Here is a 20667-nt window from a genome sequence, read left to right on the forward strand (position 1 = left end):
CAACCTTCCTCTTGTTGGAAGGCAAATAGATGAGGGCAGGGCGCAAGGCTGCAGCTATCACTCCGACAGGATTCGGAGCACTGCACTGTCACCAGCATCCTCCCTCCTGGAGCAGTGCAAGTGAGCTCAGGACCGTGGTCCACGCCGCCTGCCCTCGAGCTCCCTCCCCAGTGCGACAACTCGCCCCAGAAGGCACCCTCTACAGCCCTGCCAGCCCAGGCCGCCGCCGCCTCCGCGCCTGCGCACTGGCTCCGTGTACACACGCGCGCGCGCGCGCGCGCCGCTGTCAATAAAATTCTCGCGCGCCGGAAGCGGAAGCGGCGGGTCTCCATGGCGGCGCCGGCAGCGGGCCCGGTGTTCTGGAGACGGCTGCTGGGCCTGCTCCCTGGCCGGCCCGGGCTGGCCGCGCTTCTGGGTCGGCTCTCCGACCGCCTGGGCAGGAGCCGGGAGCGCCGGCGCCGGAGGTGAGAGCGCTCGGGGCGAGGTGGGCCCGGCGGGCGGACGGGGCCCTCGCCGTCTCCCCGCGTGCTGGCGGCCCGGCCGCGGCCCCCCGTGGGCGTGCACCGTGCAGGAGCCACCCGGGGCGCGCTCGGGGCTGCAGCGGGGTCCCCGGGGTGAAAGCTGGTGTTCTCTGGCCCTGCGGGGTGACTTGGCGGGAGTGAATCAGCCCTGCGGGGACCGGGTGCAGGCTGCCTTGCACACATCCTGCTTGAGACATTTCTCAATCCTGACTCAGTCGGCACTCAGGCCGGTGAAGAGGAAACTCTCGGAACCCTTTCTACGTGTTTTCAAAGGACCTGTTTCTGGAAAAGTACTGAAGTGGGTTGTGTAAACGGGGAAGTAGGTTTTGAAGCAGTTTGTTCGGGCAGTGGTCCTTTAAAGTAAACATTTGCCAAGAACGGGCTCACCTAAAGAGGCCTAATGCTGTTGTTAATATTTAGGGGGGGAAAAGTGTGCGTGTAAGTCTCTTGTGTGCAAATGTTTAGAGACACTGGCCCCAACGAAAGCTTTGAACCTACTTTATTAGTTGAAATGTTCAGCATTTTGATTTTATAAGTGTTTTCTTTTTCTTCTGGTGCTGGGGCTCAAACCCAGAAACTCATACACGCTAGGCAAGTGATCTAACAATGAACCATATCCCTGGCTCTCTCTCTTTAAAATAATTTTTTGTGTATGAATGTGTGTGAGAGCGCTCAGGTGGTGGGAGGGGGACGACCTGTGGAAGTTGGTTCTTTACCATGTGAATTCAGGTGATTGAACTCAGGTCCTTGGGCTTAACAGCAAGCTCCATGGACCCCCCCAGTTCTTAGAGACATAGTCACATGTAGCTGGGGCTGGCCTTAAACTGACTAATTCAGGCTAGCTTAGCACTTCTGATTCTCCTGCCTCATCCTCTCAAACGCTGGGGTCACAGGTGTGAGCTATAATGGTCCACTGTTTTAGCTTTTGATATCCGAGTTCCATGGGTAAGATCTTGCAGTCTTGCTAGACAGCTAGGGATGCAGTGACTTGTGTTGGTTCTAGGTGTGGAGCCTTGATTCTCAGATTAACAGAGGGAGCTTGCCAGCCAAAGCCCAAGTTTGCTTCGGAGGAACTTTCAGGTGACACATTCCAGGCAGAAAGGGAGTCTTGAGTGTATACTGATCAGAATGTCTCCTTTGTCCCAGATGTAGAGGAGGTGGCCACTCTGTTCTATAACCGAGGCTCAGCCAAAGACCTGGCCATTCTATTGGGTGGTAAAGTCAGGTGATGCTGACATCATGCTATCAGACTACTGCAAGGTGTAGTTTAAGGTTTCAGAAGTTGGGCCCAAAAGATGAGGGGTTTAGGAAGCTTTGTTAATTTCCTTTTTGTTTTGAAACATTATTATTGTTGAGCTTTGGTGTTGATCACTGAAGGGTGCTGGGGCATGACACACAAATATCCCTACTTCTGCCAGGTATCAAATCCAGGAGATCAAATCTACCACTAGGTATCAAATCTACCACTGAGCAGTACCCCTAATGCCACATGTAGCCCAGATTAGCTTCCAACATGCTTACTTTGTAGATGAAGATGACTTTGTACTTCTGATCCCTTTGTCTACAGCCTGAGTGCTAGGATTACAGTCACTGTGCCCATTCTCATGTGCTAGGGGTAATTTCCGGGCTCCGTGCATGCTAGGCAGATAGACCCTACTTACCAATGAGCTGTACCCCCAGTGCCCATGCTGCGTGACCCAGGTTAGCCTCGAACTCTGAGCACAGCAATTGCATCCTTGAACCACCATGCCCACCTGGGGCACTTTCTCTCTTCCTCCTGTTTTATTTTATTTTCTTAGTGAAAAATCTTTACAGTGTGTGTGTGTGTTTGTCCCAGGAATTGAACATAGGTTGTCAGGTGTGGTGACAGATACTTTTACCTGCTAAGGTACTCATTGGCCCCTCTAAAAAACTGAAAAAAAAAAAGAAAAAGATTTTGTTAGTTTGAGACAGGTTCTCACTAGATATTTGGCTGACCTGGAACTCTGTGTAGATCAGGCTAGCCTCATACTCATAGAGATCCATCTGTCTCTGCCTCCTGAGTGAGTGCTGGGCTTAAAGGTGTGCACCACCACACTTAGACCAAAGGTTTTATTTTTACTTATGTATCTCAGGTGCCTTTGGGGGCCAGAAAAGGACATTGGATCCCTTTGGTCTAAAGTTACAGGTAGTTAGGATCCCATCTTAAGTCTTAACCATTAAGCTGTCTATCCAGCCCATTAATAAATTTCTGAGACAAGATCTCACTACATAGCCCTGGCTCTCCTAGAACTTCCTATGTAGACCAGGCTGTCTTTTAAAATTTATATATATCTGTTTATTTTGAGTCAGGGTTGAATGCAGCCCAGCCTGACTCGGGTTTCTATGTAGTTAAGGGTAGCCTTAAACTTAAGGATGAGGACTGCAGGTGCTGTGTGGCAGCGAGGGCAGTCTAAATTGATTTTACAAGACTCACATTTGTTCGGGACTCCTAGGCTGGCCTTGATCTAGGGAAGGCTGAAGATGACCTTGAACACCTGAGTTCTGGGATTAACGGCAGGTGCCACCACACTAAGCTCAATTTCCCAACATTTCCGCAGTACACGTGGCTCAGTGTTTCTTAGCCAAAAGATTAAGCCTACAGTTAAGTCAGAGGGTGTGGGGCGTGGGGGATTGACTGGTGGATTTCTCTGAGTCAGAACCAGAACTTGAGTTTCTCTGCCATGCATTCAGAAGCTCTTTACAGTGATAACATTTAGGGTGGGGACGAGGATGACTGTGTCCACCAATGAGTGACCCTGCATGATTTTGTCCCCGCCTCTGCCTAGTTTGGCTTGCAGCTTTTTTTTGGTTCTCTGGGGCCTTAGTGTTTGGCATTATTCATGTCAGTTGTGGCCACTCTCAGCTGCTGGCTTTCGATTCTTCTCCTTTGTTCCACTGTGCCTCCCAATTCCTCATTCCCCGAATGGTGTGGTTTCTTGTAATTCTCTGATCACTGATTCATTGATAATAGCTCTGTGTAGTCATGAGCTTAAGTTATTTTAGATTCTAGCTTGCCCGTCTGACTCAGCCATCGGGGGCTTGGTGAATCCTTGTGGCCAGCAGGAGGAACGGTTCTTCACTGCGTGGTTTCCTCTCAGGCTTAGCGGTGCCCATAGAGACTAAAGAACACGAGAAAACCATTTCTTATTAGTGATCCTGAGATACTGTTGCTTTCTCTGAAGCAAGTGCCTGACTCACCGTCATTGGGAGAACTAGACAGTTGATTTATTCCTCGTGTAGATGGGTCATCGCTAGCCTAGTGAGAGAGATAAAGACAGCCCTGCCTTTACAGTGCCCGACCTGTGAGCAGACGTTCCAGGAAAGCAAGGTGGAAGGTCATGGCGGCTCCCTGGAGGTGGAAGGCCTCCCCCTGTGGCACAGCACAGAGCTGTTTGCAGTGAAGAAGGGGAGTAGGCATTTAAGGGGCAAATGATGTGACCAGGAGTGGCGGCAGCAGTTGAAACATTTCTTCTTTTTCTCCTCCTCCTCCTCCTCCTCCTCCTCCTCCTCCTCCTCCTCCTCCTCCTCCTCCTCCTCCTCCTCCTTCTCCTCCTTCTTCTCCTCTTTTTTTTTTTTTAATTTTTTTTTTCTGAGACAGGGTTTCTTGGTGAAACAGCCCTAGCAGTCCTGGAACTAGCTCTAGAGATCAGGTTAGCCTTGAACTCTGAGATCCACATGTCTCTGCCTCCCGAGCACTGTGATTAAAGGCATGTGCCACCGCCGCCTGCCCTTGAACCATGTCTAACAACTGATGGAGGGTTGCTAAGTAGGAGAGGAGCTATAAGCAAGTCAGTCTCCTGGGCCGGGCAGAGACCTAGGAAGGCAGATTTTAGGTCCTTGTGTGGTTTGTGAATGGCACAGCCCTGAGCTTTGGGAGGTAGGGGTGCTCCTGTGAAGTCAGGGGCAGTGGGCGAATAAAACTATAGAGGGCCAGATTAGAATCAGGCCTGCTATGGGTATTGGGGGAAGCGATGCTGAGGCAGGTCACGTGACCAAGTGTTTAGGTTGTAGCACTTGACCGCACCGGCTTTTGGCAGTAAAAGCTGCAGGTTTGTGGCTCCTGAACTACATTGAGGTGCCCAGGTAGAGGTGCCTGGTGCTTAGGAGAGGCCACGCCTCGGGTGGAGGGGTTTGGACCAGCGATGCACAAGGCGGGCTCCTTAGTTGGAGCAGAAGAGACCTACTGGGAAATGTTGAGAGGGCCTTCTTTCCTAAGCTTGAGTTTGTTTGCCATATAAGGAAATATTCCTCTAAAACTATGTTAGTTGAGCTAAATAAATACACAGCTCTTTATTTTTTAAACTTAAGCCTGTTTCCTTTGTCGGGGGGGGGGCACAGAGAGACAGGGACACTGTCCTTATTTCCTAGCTTTGAGAGGGAAACGGTGGCCACAGAGGTTCTTTCAGTTGGAGTTTCTTCCTTTGTGGTGGAAGGCTCGTGGTGCATTCTGAGACACTTCTGCTCTGAGGAGCCCCTCACGCTCCAGCAGGTGCTTTCCTTTGGCCATTTCTGATGTTGGGAGTCAGCCTTTCCAACCCATTAGAGCTCTGCCTCTGGTTTAGTTTAGTTTTTGAGACAAGAGTCTCATGTAGCCCAGGCTAACCTCAAACTCTGTAGTTGAACAACTCGGCTCTAACAAGTTGTCAAGATTTTTATGGTTGTGCTGGGGTTTGAGCCACAGGCCTCTTGCACATGCTAAGCGAGCACTTTCTCACCGACCTGTGTCCTCAGTCCCCTCGTGGTTTGTTATTTGTGCAGTTAGGATGGGTGGGAGGGAGAGAATCCGAATCAAAGAGTTGTTTCCTCAGAGCTCAGATGTGACTTTGTGTGACTCACTTGCAGTTGTAGCTGTTGACAGTGTCCCTGAGTGCATCTTAGCTAGGGTGAGGGTCCTGCTGGATGTGTGCTGCTAGGCAGATGGAGAACAGCCCGGGATTAAAATGCTCTGATAGCTAAGCCCCTTGTAAATACTGATGAATGGTGAAGGAGGCAGCCTGGCGGGACCCAGGAAGGGCAAGTCTGTTCATGTCATGCACTTTGTTCTTGGTATGCCTTGCTAGCCGTGGGCTTTAAAGACGTTTTAGCTCTCCAGCCCCCCAATGTCATCAACTTTCTTTTGGCTTGTGGTCAGTGTATCTGGATGCTGGCAGCCGGGCCTCTGGAGCGGTACTTACTGGGGGAGTCCAGTGGCCACCGTCTTGAGTAACCTGCAGCATCACTTCCCTGACTGGGCTTAGACTGCAGAAGTCAGGAAGGGCCGCTGCTGCTGGTGTTGCAGGAAGTACCGACTTCTCAGGAAGTGATGACTATTGCTCTTCTCATCAGCTCCCTTTTCACATTGACATGTGTGTGACGGGGAAGTGGGTGGGCAGAGGGCGGCCTTTTTTTAAAAAGTAGTTTCTGAAAATGTGACCAAAGACCACAGCTGCTTCTCAAGACTTATTTTGGACACATCTGACTGGGATCCTATCATCTGTACCAGGAACCCTCTTTCCCAGAGGGAGCCCTGAGGTCTTGCGCAGGACAAAGCTTTCCTAACCAGTGTGGGCTCTCCAGTAGGGGGGCAGTCAGCCTTCCCACTTCACAGCACTGTCCAGAGCCCCGCACGGTGACCTACAGCTTGTGTCTGTCTACAGGTCTACCTTCAGCCGAACAGCTGCCATCCTGACTGGACTTGTCTGTGCACACCCCTCAGGGGCCTGGGAGGGCCAAGAGACCCTCTCCTGAGTAAATAGTTGCTAGGAGGAGGAGAAGAAAAAGGACCCAGGACTGGCTCAGGCCTGTCTCTGCTCACAGCTCTGCCATTGCCTGTTGTGCCAGTCTATCCTCTGAGTAAACAGCCGCCGTCTTGGGGTATTCAGCTGTGCCAGCTTAAGAAGTCATCCCTGCTGGGCTTGTTGACTGTTCACCCCCCCATTGAGGGTCTGGGGGGGAAGACACTTCAGCTGAGTAAAGAGTGCATAGCAGCTGCTGCGTGCAGGGCTGCTCCCTGCACATGGTCATGGAGAGGGCTGGGGAGGGCTGGAGAGGGGCTCCATCCTGTGCCTGTGGGGAAGTCATTTTCCTGCTGGGTAAAGAATTTCCAGTGTGGCCTTTTGGTGGGAGCACATACACCCCAGTAATACCACCTCGCCTGTACCGTGCCATGAAGCCACTCGAAGTGAGCTCTGGTGCTTTCACCCTTGGTGTGCTGGGGATTTTGCACCTCCCCTGGGAAGGAATTTTAGTCCCAGTGACCCACTGGTGATAGGTAGATTGGGGACTATGGCTCCAGGGTTGCTGGGGGGCTACAGAGGGTGACATGTATAGGCAACAGTGTGCTTCTGGGGTGGGGTTTGTCTCTCTCACTCTCTACTGAGAATGGGGGAGCTAGGCAGAGTCTTGCTGTGGCCCACCCACAGGTGAGGCAAGCCTGTGTCTTTCCATAGATGCAGGCAGCTCCCCAAAACTTGGTGTGATTGGCATTCCTGCTGCTCCACTCAAGGGCTTGTGGCTTTCTGCTGGGTGGCAGCTTGACAATTTTGAGCTCAGTTGGCACTATTGTCCTGTGGCCCTCATGGAGGAGTGTTGAGGGGGACACTGCCCTGCCTAGGACTCTCTGGTATATCAGGCTAATTTTGCCATCCATAGGGGGCTCGAAGAAGCGTGTCCATGCCTTGCTCTGGGCTGGTTGAATCTCTTAGTCCTTGGGGTGGTGGGAAGAAGCCCGTTGCCATGCTTTCACATCCCCTGTGCCCACGTCACAGGACCCTGTTGGTAGGGTGAATTTATCTGCAGTGTCTACAGGAGACCTTAAGTCTGGCTGAACTTTTACCCAGAGTCAGGTGTCTTGTGGGTGTGGCCCTAGCAGCTAATTGAGAGAGGATGCTGTCCTGGGTCCTCAGGACTGCAGGCTGAGGATAGCTTTGCACTGTTGGCCCCTCGTGCTGAGGGTGACATGTCCTCCTAGGCTTTGGGTGTCAGGTAGGGGATCATTGGCCTGCAGGCCCTGTTCTTTCTACTCCCTGGACATTCCTGGAGGAAGGAGGGGCCTTCAGAGAGGAAAGGCCCACAGAGCCTGATGTCTGTTTGTTCCACTTCCTTCTCTGTGTTACTAGAACTGGGTGCTAGATGCTATCTAGACAGAGATGACTTAGGGGAACCAGCTGTGATGTGGACATTGTGCTTGTGCAGTGGCTCGGTTCCTTAAATGGGAACGTGACAAGATGAGTAACCGCAGCCTCTGCCTTGAAGCTCTCAGACTTAGTTTTTGATAGGACTCTCTCTCTCTCTCTTTCATTTTCCGAGACTGGAGCCTGTTCTGGAAACTAGCTCTTGTAGTTCAAGACCAGGCTGACCTCGAACTCACAGACACCCGCCTGCCTCTGCCCTCTGGAGTGCTGGGATTAAAGGTGTGCACCACCACCATCCGACTTTGCTTCTTTTTCTTTAAAAAAAAAAAAAAAAATCCTTGACTGTCTGTGAGTGCCACTCACTTGCTGTATTAAGTTTTCTTTCTCTTCTCTCTCTTTCGTTCTTTCCTTCTGTCATCTGAGTTTCAGGTTATTGAATTCAGGTTGTCAGGCTTGGCAGCGTGGGCCTTCCTTCACCACTGACCCAGGCCATGCTGTTTCTTAGTAAATGGCCTGGCTTAGGGGAAATCACTCATGCAGGTGGGTGGCCCCCGGAGACTGGATTACTGTACAGTGGGTCTGGTGCTGTAGTGGGGATGAGCTTTTTTCTGGGACAGTCCTCAGGAGTTGCATTGTGGGAATCCAGGAGCAGCCTCCACAGTGTTGGCCCTAGAACAGACCAGGCTCAAGCTCCTCCAGTCCAGATGGGTCTCCTGTGTGTGCTGTCATTGTGGGGTCCTTTACTGGTGCACACCCCCAGGAGTGTGTGGAAACAACATGAAGTCTGGACTGTCTCTACAGTTAATCGGCAAACCCTGCTGGCCTTACAACTCCTTCTTGCTCACAAAAATAAACCTGTCAGTACACAGATTGAACAGGAAGTCAGTACACAGATTAAACAGGAAGTCAGCACAGAGAAGCCTGCAACAACTTCTGGACTGAGGCCCCGGTGGAGCATTCCCAGGGAGAGCTGCTGGCAGGGGAGAGGCCTGCTCAAGGTTGCCACCCCTGCAGTCATTGTTGCCATGGTGGCTGTTTAGGCCTGCCCTGATACGTTGTAGGGTATGAGTATGGGTGCACACAGCACCCACTGGTTTCTGGATGCTTCTGTTGCTCAGGTTTCACCTTGCCCAGAGCCCCTCTCCTCCGGGTTGCCTGCTGAAAGCCTCCCGCAGCTCCAGGCATCACCTCCCTCCCCTCCCCTTTGACCCTGTGTGTCTGACAGAACTCTGGCCCTGATCTGGACTGTCTGGTGTGGATGAGTATCCTCACCTTCCTCTATGTGAGCTGGTGGGCATCTCTGCCCACATGGTGGCTGTGTGGGTCTGAGGGTTTGGCACGGAGTAAAGCAGGCAGACCTGGTCCTCTCTCATCTGCTCTACACGGTGGGCATGTGCCGTTAGACGGAGGCTCAGGCTGCACCTCTTGGGGGGAGGTTTCCTGGTTCACCCAATTCCTCTAAGCCTGCTCAGGCAGCAATCACACTCAGGACTTTTGTTTGCAAACCAGCAGCAACAGGAAGGATGCCCTCCCCTCCCCTTCTCTGCTGAGAGCAGGGAGATGCTGCATTCTCGTCTCTGCACAGGAGGCCAGGGCCTGGTGCAGTCTTCCCGGGCCTAGGGAGTCACTACCTTCCACTGTTGACTGAAGTTTTCTTGGCAGTGAGTTGGTCATGGTAGACCGGTGGGCTTTCTGGGAAGTGCAGCTGGGGGCCATCTGGTGTCTTGCAGTGCTGGAGCCCTGGGCAGAGTCATTGCTGGAGTGGACCAACAGTGAAATCATCTTCCTGGAATCTTCATTGAGCCCCAGGGTACTGAGGAAATGCTACCCAGAACCCTTCCCAGTCACACACTGGAAGGCTTCCTGCTGCTCTCTGCAGTCTGGGATTTAGAGTGGTTTGTGTGGGGTTTTGCACGGGGCAGCAGGGGCATGGCTCAGCCTGGACATGCTGAGGCTTCCTGGGGTGTAGCTTCATGCTTTGTGCAGTCAGCCTCATGTTGGTGGGACCCTGGAAGATGTGTCTGACAGCTGGGGGGCCTTCTTGTCAAGGCAGCCCCTCCAAAGATCAGCCCTTTCCCCACGGCACTGCACAGCCTTTCTCCCTACAGCAGTTGTAAAGAGATTTGGTGTTCTAGGTCCTCTGACAGCGAAGCCCAGGAGTCCTGAGTCTCCTGGCTCTTCATTGTTACTCTTCCTGGCCAGCCTTGTTTCCAGTATCCTAGGAGGGAATTTAAAAACATGTGTCTTTTTTTTTACTTTTTTGACCATTTTGTACCTTTATACAATGTGTCTTGATCCTGTCTATTCCCCAGCAGAATCTTCATATCCTTTCCTTTTTTTTTTTTTTTTTTTTTTTGGTTTTTCGAGACAGGGTTTCTCTGTAGCTACGGAGCCTGTCCTGGAACTAGCTCTTATAGACCAGGCTGGCCTCGAACTCACAAAGATCCGCCTGTCTCTGCCTCCTGAGTGCTGGGATTAAAGGCGTGCGCCACCACCGCCCGGCCCACCTTTCCTTTTTAAAAATAAAAAACATTCCTTTTTGTTTCCGCCGTTGAGCCTGTGTGTGCAAGTGGCATGTGCTGTGCTGCAGTGGACAGAGTTGTTGTCTGTCCACTAGTTGTTGGGTCCACTAGCCTGGAGTTGCTGCTGTGAGTTGCCCAGTGTTGGGGACTGAGCTCGTGCTCTCTGCCAGAGCCCCTAACTGCTGAGCTGCTGCTCCCGCCCTCCTTCCCAGTGAGTGCAGTCAGTGCTGGCTGCTGGAATGCCAACTGATGTTGGCATGCCCTTGTCCTGGCACTGTAGCCGCCCTGAGTTCATGGGCACAGCAGCCACATCACACCCAGAAGTCAGCATTTCACAGCACTCCTCTTCACCATCTTTCAGCTCGTAAATCCCTGCTGTTCTCTTCCTGGGCGCTCTCTGAGGCTTGGTGAGCTCCATGGAGATGTCCAGTTCAGGCTGAACACTCAGCAATCACTTACTCTCAACTCTCTAACCAGTTACAAGTTTTCATTAACTACTGGCCACTACAGAAAGGCTTCTCTGGCCAAGATTGAGAGCAGCCCATGGGCATAGCCATAGATATTTAGAAGGCAGTTTAACAATACGTCTATTTAGCAAAAAAAGAAAAGAAAAAAAGAAAAACAACAGCAAAGCCAAAAACAAAGACAGTAATAGGTTCCCCCTAGGGCTTGACTTTCTAAGCCATGGACCTTTGATCAGATTTACAGTACCACAAATGAATTCCTTCCTGTGGATGGGCCTTAGAGGACAGAAGGTGGCTGGTCATCCCACATCCTTCATGCCACTGTTGCACCATGGGGCATTTTGCCTGCGGTGGGGGGTGTGTGTGTGTCACTGCTGGGTGCCACCATGGATGACTTTTCTCCCCGCTGGTGTGCATAGCACCACTCAGCACTGTTGAAGCCACCCAGTAGGGAGGAACTTTTCAGGTCATCCGTGTGCAGTCCTCAGTGTCCTACAGCTAAGGCGTGTTGTGTCTTCAGCAGTCTTGCTATCTGGTTCTGGGGGAATCCAAGAACAGCATCAATAGCCTGTGTTTGGGGGCCTCTGGGCCATCCCTGACAAGTAACCACCAGTAGCCAGGGTTTTCTGAGGCATGTTGATGTCAAAGGGGCAGATTTAGCCAGGCAGGAACTTTGTGAGCTTTTTTTGTGACTGCTTTTACTCGGCCCCTGAGTTATTGGGAGTGATTTTGGTTGGGTTTGTATATAGGCATTGCCATTTTAGTTGTGCAACACCGACTGCTTCGAGGTGCTAGGAGGGAGGAGGACTTATATGGGAAAAATGTGAAATGGCCAAACTCTCCCAAAAGAGTCAGTCAGTCCACAGAGGTATTTGACACAGTAGCTCATGTGCATGTTTCTTTAACCAGGTCACCATGGCTGTTACTGGCTCCCTTGCTCTCCCCAACTGTTCCTCAGATCACCTCCCCACCTTGCTGCCTATGTCCCGAGGGTGTGCACAGGTTCCAGTGGATCAGAAACCTGGTCCCGGAATTCGGAGTCCCCAGCTCTCACGTCAGGGTGCTTTCTTCCCCTGCAGAGTTCTTCGAGCTCTTAAAGGTAAGTCGTTTGAGGAACTGAGACAGGAGTTGGATGGGAGCAGGGTGTCAAGGTTTGCTAGGCCCTGACACCCACTCTGTTGTAGACACTTCTGGTGCAGCTTTGCTTAGCTTGTGCCTCTTCTGTCAGATTTCACCTTCATCTAGGGCTGAGTTGAGCTCCAAGCAGAAACTTCTTGGGGAGCCAGTGTCCTAGAACAGGGAGGAGCGAGAACATGGCTAGACTCTTGAGTGTGGAGGCAGTGAGGACTGGTAGCCCCCAGTCCTTCTCTACTAAAAGATGAGGGGGGCTGTGATGAAAATCCCTTCCCTGGGTGGCAGCATCATCTGGGTAGCTGTGTTGCCTAGGGGAGTCTGAGGTGGGATCTGATGAGTATGTGCAGTGGCCACTTGATCACAGGGCCCTTGAGATCAGGAGCCTTGCCCTCCCTGGCCTGGGGTCCTGGCATCCTGGATCACTGGCGTCTGTCTGGTGTGTACTTCCTTCTCCTTGGAAGTGATGTCCCTTTGCACCGAGGGCTTGCTTTTCACAGTGCTCAGGTTCCCATTACGCGTCCAGTTCATAGTTGGACTGCTCACTGGAGTGAAGTAATTCAGTGCTAATTAATCCTTAACTGTGTGAACTCTGTTCATATTAGCAATGGCTCTGGAATGGAGATCTAGTGACCAGCAGAGTGCTGGGAGATAGCAGAGACTCAGGTTCAGGTTCATCTCTGGAGAAAGTGAGCCCTCATCAACAGAAAGCCTGCTGTCTCCCTGCTCTCACCTCTGTCTGAGCTGGTCCACACCATTTCTGCATTTCTGGCAGGCTCATTCTTTGTCTGTGTGCACCCATGGGCAGGGCTGAGCTGGGTTCATGCCCATGTGTGGGCCAGTGCCCATGGGGCCCCTTGCCCTTGTTGCACCCTCACTGTCTGTGAGGATGGTCCTGCAGTGTCCTCCCTCTGACCTGAAGAACTGGTTATCCCAGGTGTCAGGAGGCTGGGTCATGCTCTGCACCTGCCCACATTCCTGAAGCTGAAGTGAAGCAGCAGGGGGCCTGCATCTGGGCTGAGAAGAGGCAAGGCCTCCTTACCTTGTCCTTGGACAGGAGGGCAGACTGGAGGACCAGCAGGCTCCCTGTCTTTCGTCACCTGACATGTGTGGCAGGTGTTGGCCCTCTGGTCTTTGGCTGTTCCTGTGCCTGCCTTCTACAGGGATTGTCTGGGATCCTGGCATCCTGTAGTGAGCAGCCCTGTAGACTTTGGTGGTTGGGGCTGAACTGACTATGCCTGTTGTTTTTTTCTCTACAACCTCGATTTTAATAGATAACAAAACAAAGGAAGTAGCAGCCTGAGGATGTTGTTTGTTTTTTCCTTGTGCCTAAGCATTTCCCAGGGGTGTGTTCATGTGTCTGTCTAGTCAATATGCCCAACTTCCTGAGTGAACCGTACTAGCTGGGGTGATAGCCCTTCTTTGGCTGCAGGCTTGTGCTGTGTTTGTGGGCCTCCTTCTAAGTATGCTTTCCTCTGTCCTTTGGAGTTGATCTTTGCAATTTTGGGAGACAGAGTCCCATGTTGCCTCAGCTGGTCCCTAACTCGATATAAACTCCCATCTTCCTGTCTTATCTCAGGAAGGGATAAGACAGGAGGGCTGGGATAACAGATGTGGCAGTTTGCACTGCTGTGCTTTGTGTGCTTGCTGACATTCCTGGGGGTGGCTGTCTAGGGCTTTGAAGATGGGATCCTTTATTCTCCTGGGCTGGAGCAGGGCCTAGAGAGGACACTGGATGTTGAGACAACTTGGGATGTATTGTCTTCTCATCTGTGCCTGTGCATGTGTGTACCCATGCTTGATCACAGACAGCCAGACTTCAGATGTTGGCAAATGCAGCTTTCTGTCCCCTTCCTGCCAGTACTTCTTCCCAGAGGTATTGAAAAGTCTCCATGCTCCTTTTGGACACGAGTGCAGCTGTGTGCCTGTGGGGTTCATCCGTGAGGTTGTGTGTTTTCTGTTTTAGCAGCACATTGTGGGGGTGAGCTCTCATCAGGGTGCACAGATCTCCCTCATCCTGGTAAAGTGCCCGCCTCACAGTCATGAAGATATGAGTCCCATCCCCAGCACTACAGGAAAGGCTGGGCGAGGTGGCTGGACTCCTAGGGCCTGCTGGCCAGCCAGACTGCTTGGTGAGTTCCAGGCTAGTGACACCCTATCTCAATATAAAACAAAACATGGTGGAATAACCCAAAGTGGTTCCATGTCCCCATATGTGTGTCTACACACTTACATGTGACCAGCACTTAGACAAATATACATATGTAAATATATAATACACACATACATGTGTGCCCCTGATCTCCTTCACCCATTAGTGGTTGTGTTGTGTTTTGTTGTCCCATTAGACTGTGCCTTGCTTTGCAGACTGAATATTTGAATTAAGATTGTGCGTCCTCCTTTGGGAAGTCACTGTGTCTGTGCTCGGCTAATTGGAGAATTAATGGTGAGGACGTAGAGCCAGCCATTCAGCTTAGATGTGATTTGCCTCCGAGTGGACTACGAAAACAATGAATGTAACGTAGAATTGTTACTCCTTTTCCAGGGGCAGATAAAAACAGCCAAGAGGCGAGTCGTGATGGCATCCCTCTACTTGGGGACAGGACCTTTGGAGCAGGAACTGGTAAGGCTTAGGGGCAGGGCAGCAGGTGGAGCCAGCTCCACAGTGTTAACTCCAGCTGCCTTTCTGGCCTCTGCACATAGGTGTCCCTAGTGCATGAAGATGGTGTAGGAGACCCGATTGTACTGGCCAGCAGTTCCCCAATCCTTACAGGGCTGTTTGGGCTGCTCTCTCTGACATAACCCAGAGGCTGCATCAGGTCCATGGCCTGCTTTTGTGTGGCCTGAAGAATTGCCACTGATTTCCAAGATGTTGGAGGAAACCCAAAGGTTGTGAGTCATGTAAGGTTCATGACATTCACCTGTCAGTGCGTTGTAGGGGCACGGGCACACTCGTCCTCTCCTGTGTTGGTATGGTTGTAGGGGCATGGGCACACTCGTCCTTTCCTGTGACAGCCACATGACTGAGTGGTCTTGGCAGAGACCATCCTGGCTCACAAGAGCTAAAATATTTACTCAGCAGCACTTTTCAGAAAACATTTTCTGACTGTGTTCTAGGCTGATGAACTAAATACAGTTAGGGCCAACTGGCTGGCTGTTGGGTGTACAAGGGGTGCCAGGACGTGGCCAGCCTTGTCCCCTGGACTTTCTGGTGTGTCGTAGCTGTCATTTTCAGTAAGGAAGACAGGGCTAGGAGGAGCCTAAGCCAGCTAATGAGTTCAGAGATGCTGGCTGTAGAGTTGCCCACGGCAGGCAGCGTCTGGGTTGAGCCGGAGCCTGTGAATGTGACTTATCTGTCTTCTCTCTGGGCACTTTTCTCTCAGAGGGATGGAAGGTGTGTGGCTGGTGCTGTATGCTCTTCCTTGATTTATTGTGGTTAGAGACGGGTGTGTGGAGCCCGGGGGAGGTAGGCTAGCCTGAATATTTGCATCTTTGACTGGAGCACGGAGGCCTCCCTCCACTTCCCAGTCATCCTGTTGAACTGCAAGCTTGGGAAGCTCATTTGTTCTCTTGGGAAAGGGACGGGAGGGCCAGTGGGCAGGTTCCATCTTGGATTTATTCATTATCCCGTGGATTCCCAGCTAGTACTACTCCGCATAGGGTACAGCAGTGATGTTGTGTCTGGAGGGGATGTGGAGATGTGAGACCTGAGACCCAGGCTGTCAAGCACTGTGGACCTCTGCCCTGTACTCCACCTTCCTCTTGAGGCACAGGCTGGAGAGGGAGCTTGGCAGGGGCTGATAGATAGCACATGCAGTCATTTCCATGGCTCGCTTCTCGGGGCAGAAACAGCTCTTTGGTCTCACACGTGTTCCTTCGATTCTCCTAGGTGGATTGTCTGGAGAGTTCTCTGGAGAAGTCACTACAATCGAAGTTTTCTTCCGACCTCAAGGTCTCCATCCTCCTGGACTTCACCCGTGGCTCCAGAGGTAGGTGTCCTTCACTTCCTTTGGTCTGAGGAGCCACCCTCTAACAGACCCGCACAGGGCTGCCTGCTGGTCCCAGTCATGGTTCCTTCTATAGCGGATGGCTGTGTGCAGCCCAGGTTGAAACAGTCAGGACAGGACAGAGTTTTCCCTAGTCTGTGACTACTCAGGGTCTGTCTCTGCTCTGCTTCCTTTGGCCTTGCTTTATTTTAAGACTTTGTGTGTGGGTCCCTGGTGGTTGAGGCCAAGTTCCCAGGGCACCTGCTTCTTGGAAGTCTGCTTCCTTCTCTGAGATTCAGGCCAAGTGACTGCTGTCAGGTATGCAGTAAGTCTAGCTGATGGCTGCATCTGGCTCAGGCTGGTCTTTTTCTTCTGGAGCTGGGGTAAGAGATCAGGACACCGAGTGGGAGTGGCTCCCCAGGAGGCACTTGCTGATTTAGGAGGAGGAGGGGGTCTAGCGTGGCTGAAGCAGTCCTGCCCTGGAGCAGGTGTGTCATGGTCAGAAGCTGTGCTGTTTGATGTGGCTCCTTCACCGGTCCCCAGGTAAAGTGAGGCTCCTAGGGAGTTGGTCTGTCTGGCAGTCAGGACATCTGTCTTTCCTGGAGAAGCCACAGCTGTCTCTGCTGCTCACACACAGGGAGGAAGAACTCGCGCAGTATGCTGCTCCCACTGCTGCAGAGGTTTCCAGAGCGTGTGCGTGTCTCCCTCTTCCACACGCCAAACCTCCGAGGACTCCTCCGACTCCTTATCCCTGAGCGCTTCAACGAGACCATCGGACTCCAGCACATCAAGGTGTACCTCTTTGACAACAACGTCATCTTGAGTGGGTGAGCGAGCGCTCCGTTGTGTTCTCTAGCAGGGAATTCAGTTGAAAGCACAAGGCCAGTCTGCCACCAGCTCCTGAGAGAGGTGCTGTGCTGGTTGTAGATGGCACTCGCCTCCTGTGTGGAGGTAGACAGTGTGCTGAGCCTCCGCACCGGCTCACTGATTGTCATGGTGACTCTGTCACTGTGCACCTCACTTCATGTGAGGAGGACGGATCAGAGGACAGGCAGAGCCCAGGAAGCACACACTGAGCACGGTGGAAGCCCAGCTCTGTGGGCTGTGACGTCTCTGACAGACAGCTGTGTGGCCTACAGTACCTGTTCTCCACCTGGGTTTGCTCCTGTTGTGGTGTGCCATCTCTGTTCTGTTACTCAGTGTCAGCCTGGCTGGTGTCCAGCACAGAGGCTGCTCTGGTTTCATCACACCATGGGATTGTCATTCCTCACCTACTTACCCCAAAGCCTGGGTCAGTAGGCCACACATCCTCTTGGCTGCACCCTCATCTGATTCTTCGTCTCTGTAGTGCAAACTTGAGTGACTCCTACTTCACCAACCGCCAGGACCGCTATGTGTTCTTACAAGACTGTGCTGAGATCGCAGACTTCTTCACGGAGCTGGTGGATGCGGTGGGGGATGTGTCCCTGCAGCTGCAGGGGGATGACACCGTGGACGTTGTGGATGGCATGGTGCACCCTTACAAAGGTAGGGCAGCCTTCACGACGCTCTGCTGACTCCTGTAGACCACAGGCCAGAGGAGCACCTCTGTGGTGCTTGCTCCAGGTGCAGGAAACAGTGTCAGAGCTTTTCAGCATTTGTTTCTTAAGCCAGAGAAATGCCATTTACCGGCTCTTACATGCTTACCTGCCCTGTAAGCAAGAGCCAGCCTGGGAAGGTAGGAGTTTCGGCCCAGGGTCCTTGTACCTTAATCAGGTGAGCCAGGAGACTGCCTTGGTTTTTACAGGAAGTAGCCTGCCTAGTGACCACCCTTCCACCTCAGCCTCTTCCCCAAATCTCCTACCCTAGCAGCCCCATGGAGGTCTGTGGCCGCCTGCCTGGAAAAGTGAACTGGGAGAGCCCAGCTCTGCTGCAGCAAGCCCTTGCGAAGCGTTCTGGGCACTCGCATTCCTGTGATTCCTGTGGCTGTGGCTTCTGGCCTTGAAGGGTTGCTGCTGAGTGTGCAACAGACTGCACAGCTGAGGGACAGCTCGGGGAAGGGGAGAAACCTGGCCCTTGTGAGAGAAAAGATCTCATGTTCTGTGGTCTTCCTGATGACAGTCCTGTTCGGTGCCAGGGAGCTGTGACTGCCCACTGAGGCTGTGGTCTCTTGATGGCCCTGTCTGCCCCAGGGAACATTTAGTTGTTACCACTGTGCATTGAAGTACATCAGTTAAATGTTTTGTGGAAAATTTCTTTCCCTCTGTGTATCCTTAGATTTGTCTTTTGGTCCCTAAGCCTAAAATGTGTACTATCTGGCCCTTGAAGAAATGCTTATGCCCTGGTGTACTGCGCCAGGCTAGGCACAACTAGTCGGGAATGACTGTGTTTAGGGACAGCTGAGATGTGTCATGTTTAGAGCAGGGACAGGGACATCTTGCTCGGCGGCAGGGTGGGTTTCTGCCCAGTTGGTTTCTTCTCTGTTCCTAGTCTAGCTCATGAGAGGCACCCACGTGTCTGTCTCTGTTCTCAGTGCAGACCGTGTGAGTGTGGGTGGCCCAGCATAGCCCCGCTTCATGCTGCTCTTCTCTCTGACCAGCCTGCTGCCTGTGGGTCTCCATGCTGACCTCCTTTCTGGACTCTGTCTGTGGACCGGTCATCTTCCTGATACTGCAGCGTTGCTTTGCTCTCTGCAGACCTCAGGATAGGCAGTTTTCAACTTTCCAGTGTGTCTGCAAAGTTGTGTGCCATTTATGTCCATTCCCTGTGGGGACAGTGTCCCTGCGGAGCTCAAGCCTGCCCTCGGGGCTTCTGTCCGTGGTTACCGTGCTTTCCTGCCACATGTGTTCTGGGCCACGTGTGTGTTCTTTGTTTTTCATGTGAACATATGATCTTTTTCTGAACACATCTTTCACTTTTATTTCCTTTGGACAGGGTCTCATGTAGCTCAGGTTGGCTTGACCTTTTCCTCCTATGTTCCAGCATTATAATCAGGTGCCACCCTACCTGTTCCTGGCATGTCTTTTATCTAAATGATCTTTCTTACTGAAGTACATAGCATGCCTCCCAGACAGACACGAAAGAGGTGCAGCTCAGGCCCCGTCGCAGTGGCTTCACAGAGCTACCTGACCCCCAACTGTTGTCCCCAAGATACCAAAATCCTGGTGTTTGCTACCTCACATTCCTCTCCTTGTATTGTTGAGTTTTTGTAGCTGGAATTACCTGTCATGCCCAACCATGTCTCCTTGCATTGGTCCTGTGGGCAGGGCCCTTGTCGACTGCTGCCTTCTTTGCTTCTTGATCTAAGTCTGTGTTCTGCCAGTAAAAACTTGTGCATTTGCCCTTAGCAGTCACATGGTGTGTGCCTTGAGCCAGCAGAGTCTGGATGGGTTTTTAAATGGCCTTGTGTAGCTCAGGCTGGCCTTGACTGTGTAGCTGAGGATGACTGCAGCTCCTGACCCTCCTGCCTTCACCTCCTGTACACCACTACTTCTGGCTCTCCATGTTCTCTTTCCTCTTCTGTCCTCTGTAGGTGACCGGGCTGCGTATTGCAGAGCGGCTAACAAACGGGTCATGGACGTGATCCATTCAGCCAGGACCCGACAACAGATGCTGCATGCACAGACCTTCCACAGTGACTCTCTGCTGAGTCAGGAAGAGGCTGCGGCTGCTGGTGACCGGAGACCAGCACCAGACACCTGGATTTACCCACTGATCCAGATGAAGCCCTTTGAGATTCAAATAGATGAGATAGTCACCGAGACCCTGCTGACAGAAGCTGAGCGGGGAGCTAAGGTCTTCCTCACCACTGGCTACTTCAACCTGACCCAGGCCTACATGGACCTGGTGCTGGGCACTCGAGCCGAGTATCAGATCCTCCTAGCCTCACCAGAGGTGAATGGCTTCTTTGGAGCCAAGGGTGTGGCGGGCGCCATCCCAGCTGCCTATGTGCATATTGAGCGACAGTTCTACAGCGAAGTGTGCAGCCTGGGGCAGCAGGACCGGGTCCAGCTGCAGGAGTACTGGCGCAGGGGATGGACCTTTCATGCCAAAGGTACATGGGGGCTGGCCCCATCCCCATTGGGGGTGTTCTGTGCTCCTGGTCACACAGAGCTGGGGTGTCTGAGCACGTGTGGGAGAGCCCTGCACTGGGTTATCTTCCTAGCAGCCCTTGCAGGTCCTGCCTGCCTGTTCCAGGTCTGGGAGGGATGATGCTATCCTATTCAGGGGATGGAGTTGTGCAGAATACTTCCCCTGTATGTGAACACAGCTTTAAGAATGGAAGCCACTTGGTGAATATTCCTTTTTTTCCCCCTGATTCTGGGAACCAGCCCCAAAGCTTTCACCTCTACCACTGACTTAAATTGAATCCTCAGTCCTTTGGTAGCTATTGAGGGACATGTGATGTACTGTCTGCTGAAGGAGCACAAGGAAACACAGAAGGCTTGCTTCTGTCTTTGGGGCTCACACCTAGCTGCTGTGCAGGGGACTTCCTGCAGATTGCTGATTTGTTGTGAATAACCCGTTTTCCTGTCTTCCCTCACTTTGATAGATCCTTTTTCTACTTCTCCCCGTGACTGAGAGGATGGAAGCAGCATGCTCAGTTTGTAGTCCTTACTTAGTGAAAGTCATGGGAACTTTGGTTCTTTTCTTTGTGGTTCCGAGGGTGAGGCCCAGAGCCTTGTCCATGGGAGGCTGGCGTCCGTCACTGAGCTGTGCTGTGCACCCAGCCGGTGCCCTGGACCCTCTGCATGCAGCCCTGTGGTAGAGATAGTTATTGCTGCATTGAGTCTTCACTGTGCTCCAAGGAGAGCAGCCCAGGCGCGGCTGGCTCTCAGGTGCTGAGAGCTCTCTGAGGGCTACATGAAACTTGTTGGGAACCTTGAGCCTTGCAACAGTTTGCCCAGGGCCCATTGCTGAGGGTGCTTGCT

The 20667-nt window shown here is 52.3% G+C and overlaps 1 protein-coding gene across 2 annotated transcripts in view; it reads left to right on the forward strand.

Annotated features, from left to right (window-relative positions):
- Positions 1-318: 318 nt before the first annotated feature.
- Pgs1 (phosphatidylglycerophosphate synthase 1) overlaps positions 319-20667 on the forward strand; it is a 70569-nt gene continuing 50220 nt past the window's right edge. For both annotated transcript variants that reach the window (XM_057774061.1, XM_057774060.1), the window contains exons 1-7: positions 319-464; positions 11550-11739; positions 14317-14394; positions 15661-15760; positions 16395-16584; positions 17106-17284; positions 19269-19790. In XM_057774061.1, the coding sequence (XP_057630044.1) occupies positions 331-464; positions 11550-11739; positions 14317-14394; positions 15661-15760; positions 16395-16584; positions 17106-17284; positions 19269-19790 (1393 nt within the window). In that variant the 5' untranslated portion in view covers positions 319-330. The remainder of the gene's footprint in view (positions 465-11549; positions 11740-14316; positions 14395-15660; positions 15761-16394; positions 16585-17105; positions 17285-19268; positions 19791-20667) is intronic.

The sequence above is a fragment of the Chionomys nivalis genome, chromosome 7 (assembly GCF_950005125.1).
Source record: "Chionomys nivalis chromosome 7, mChiNiv1.1, whole genome shotgun sequence".
In the NCBI taxonomy this organism is placed as follows: Eukaryota; Metazoa; Chordata; class Mammalia; order Rodentia; family Cricetidae; genus Chionomys; species Chionomys nivalis.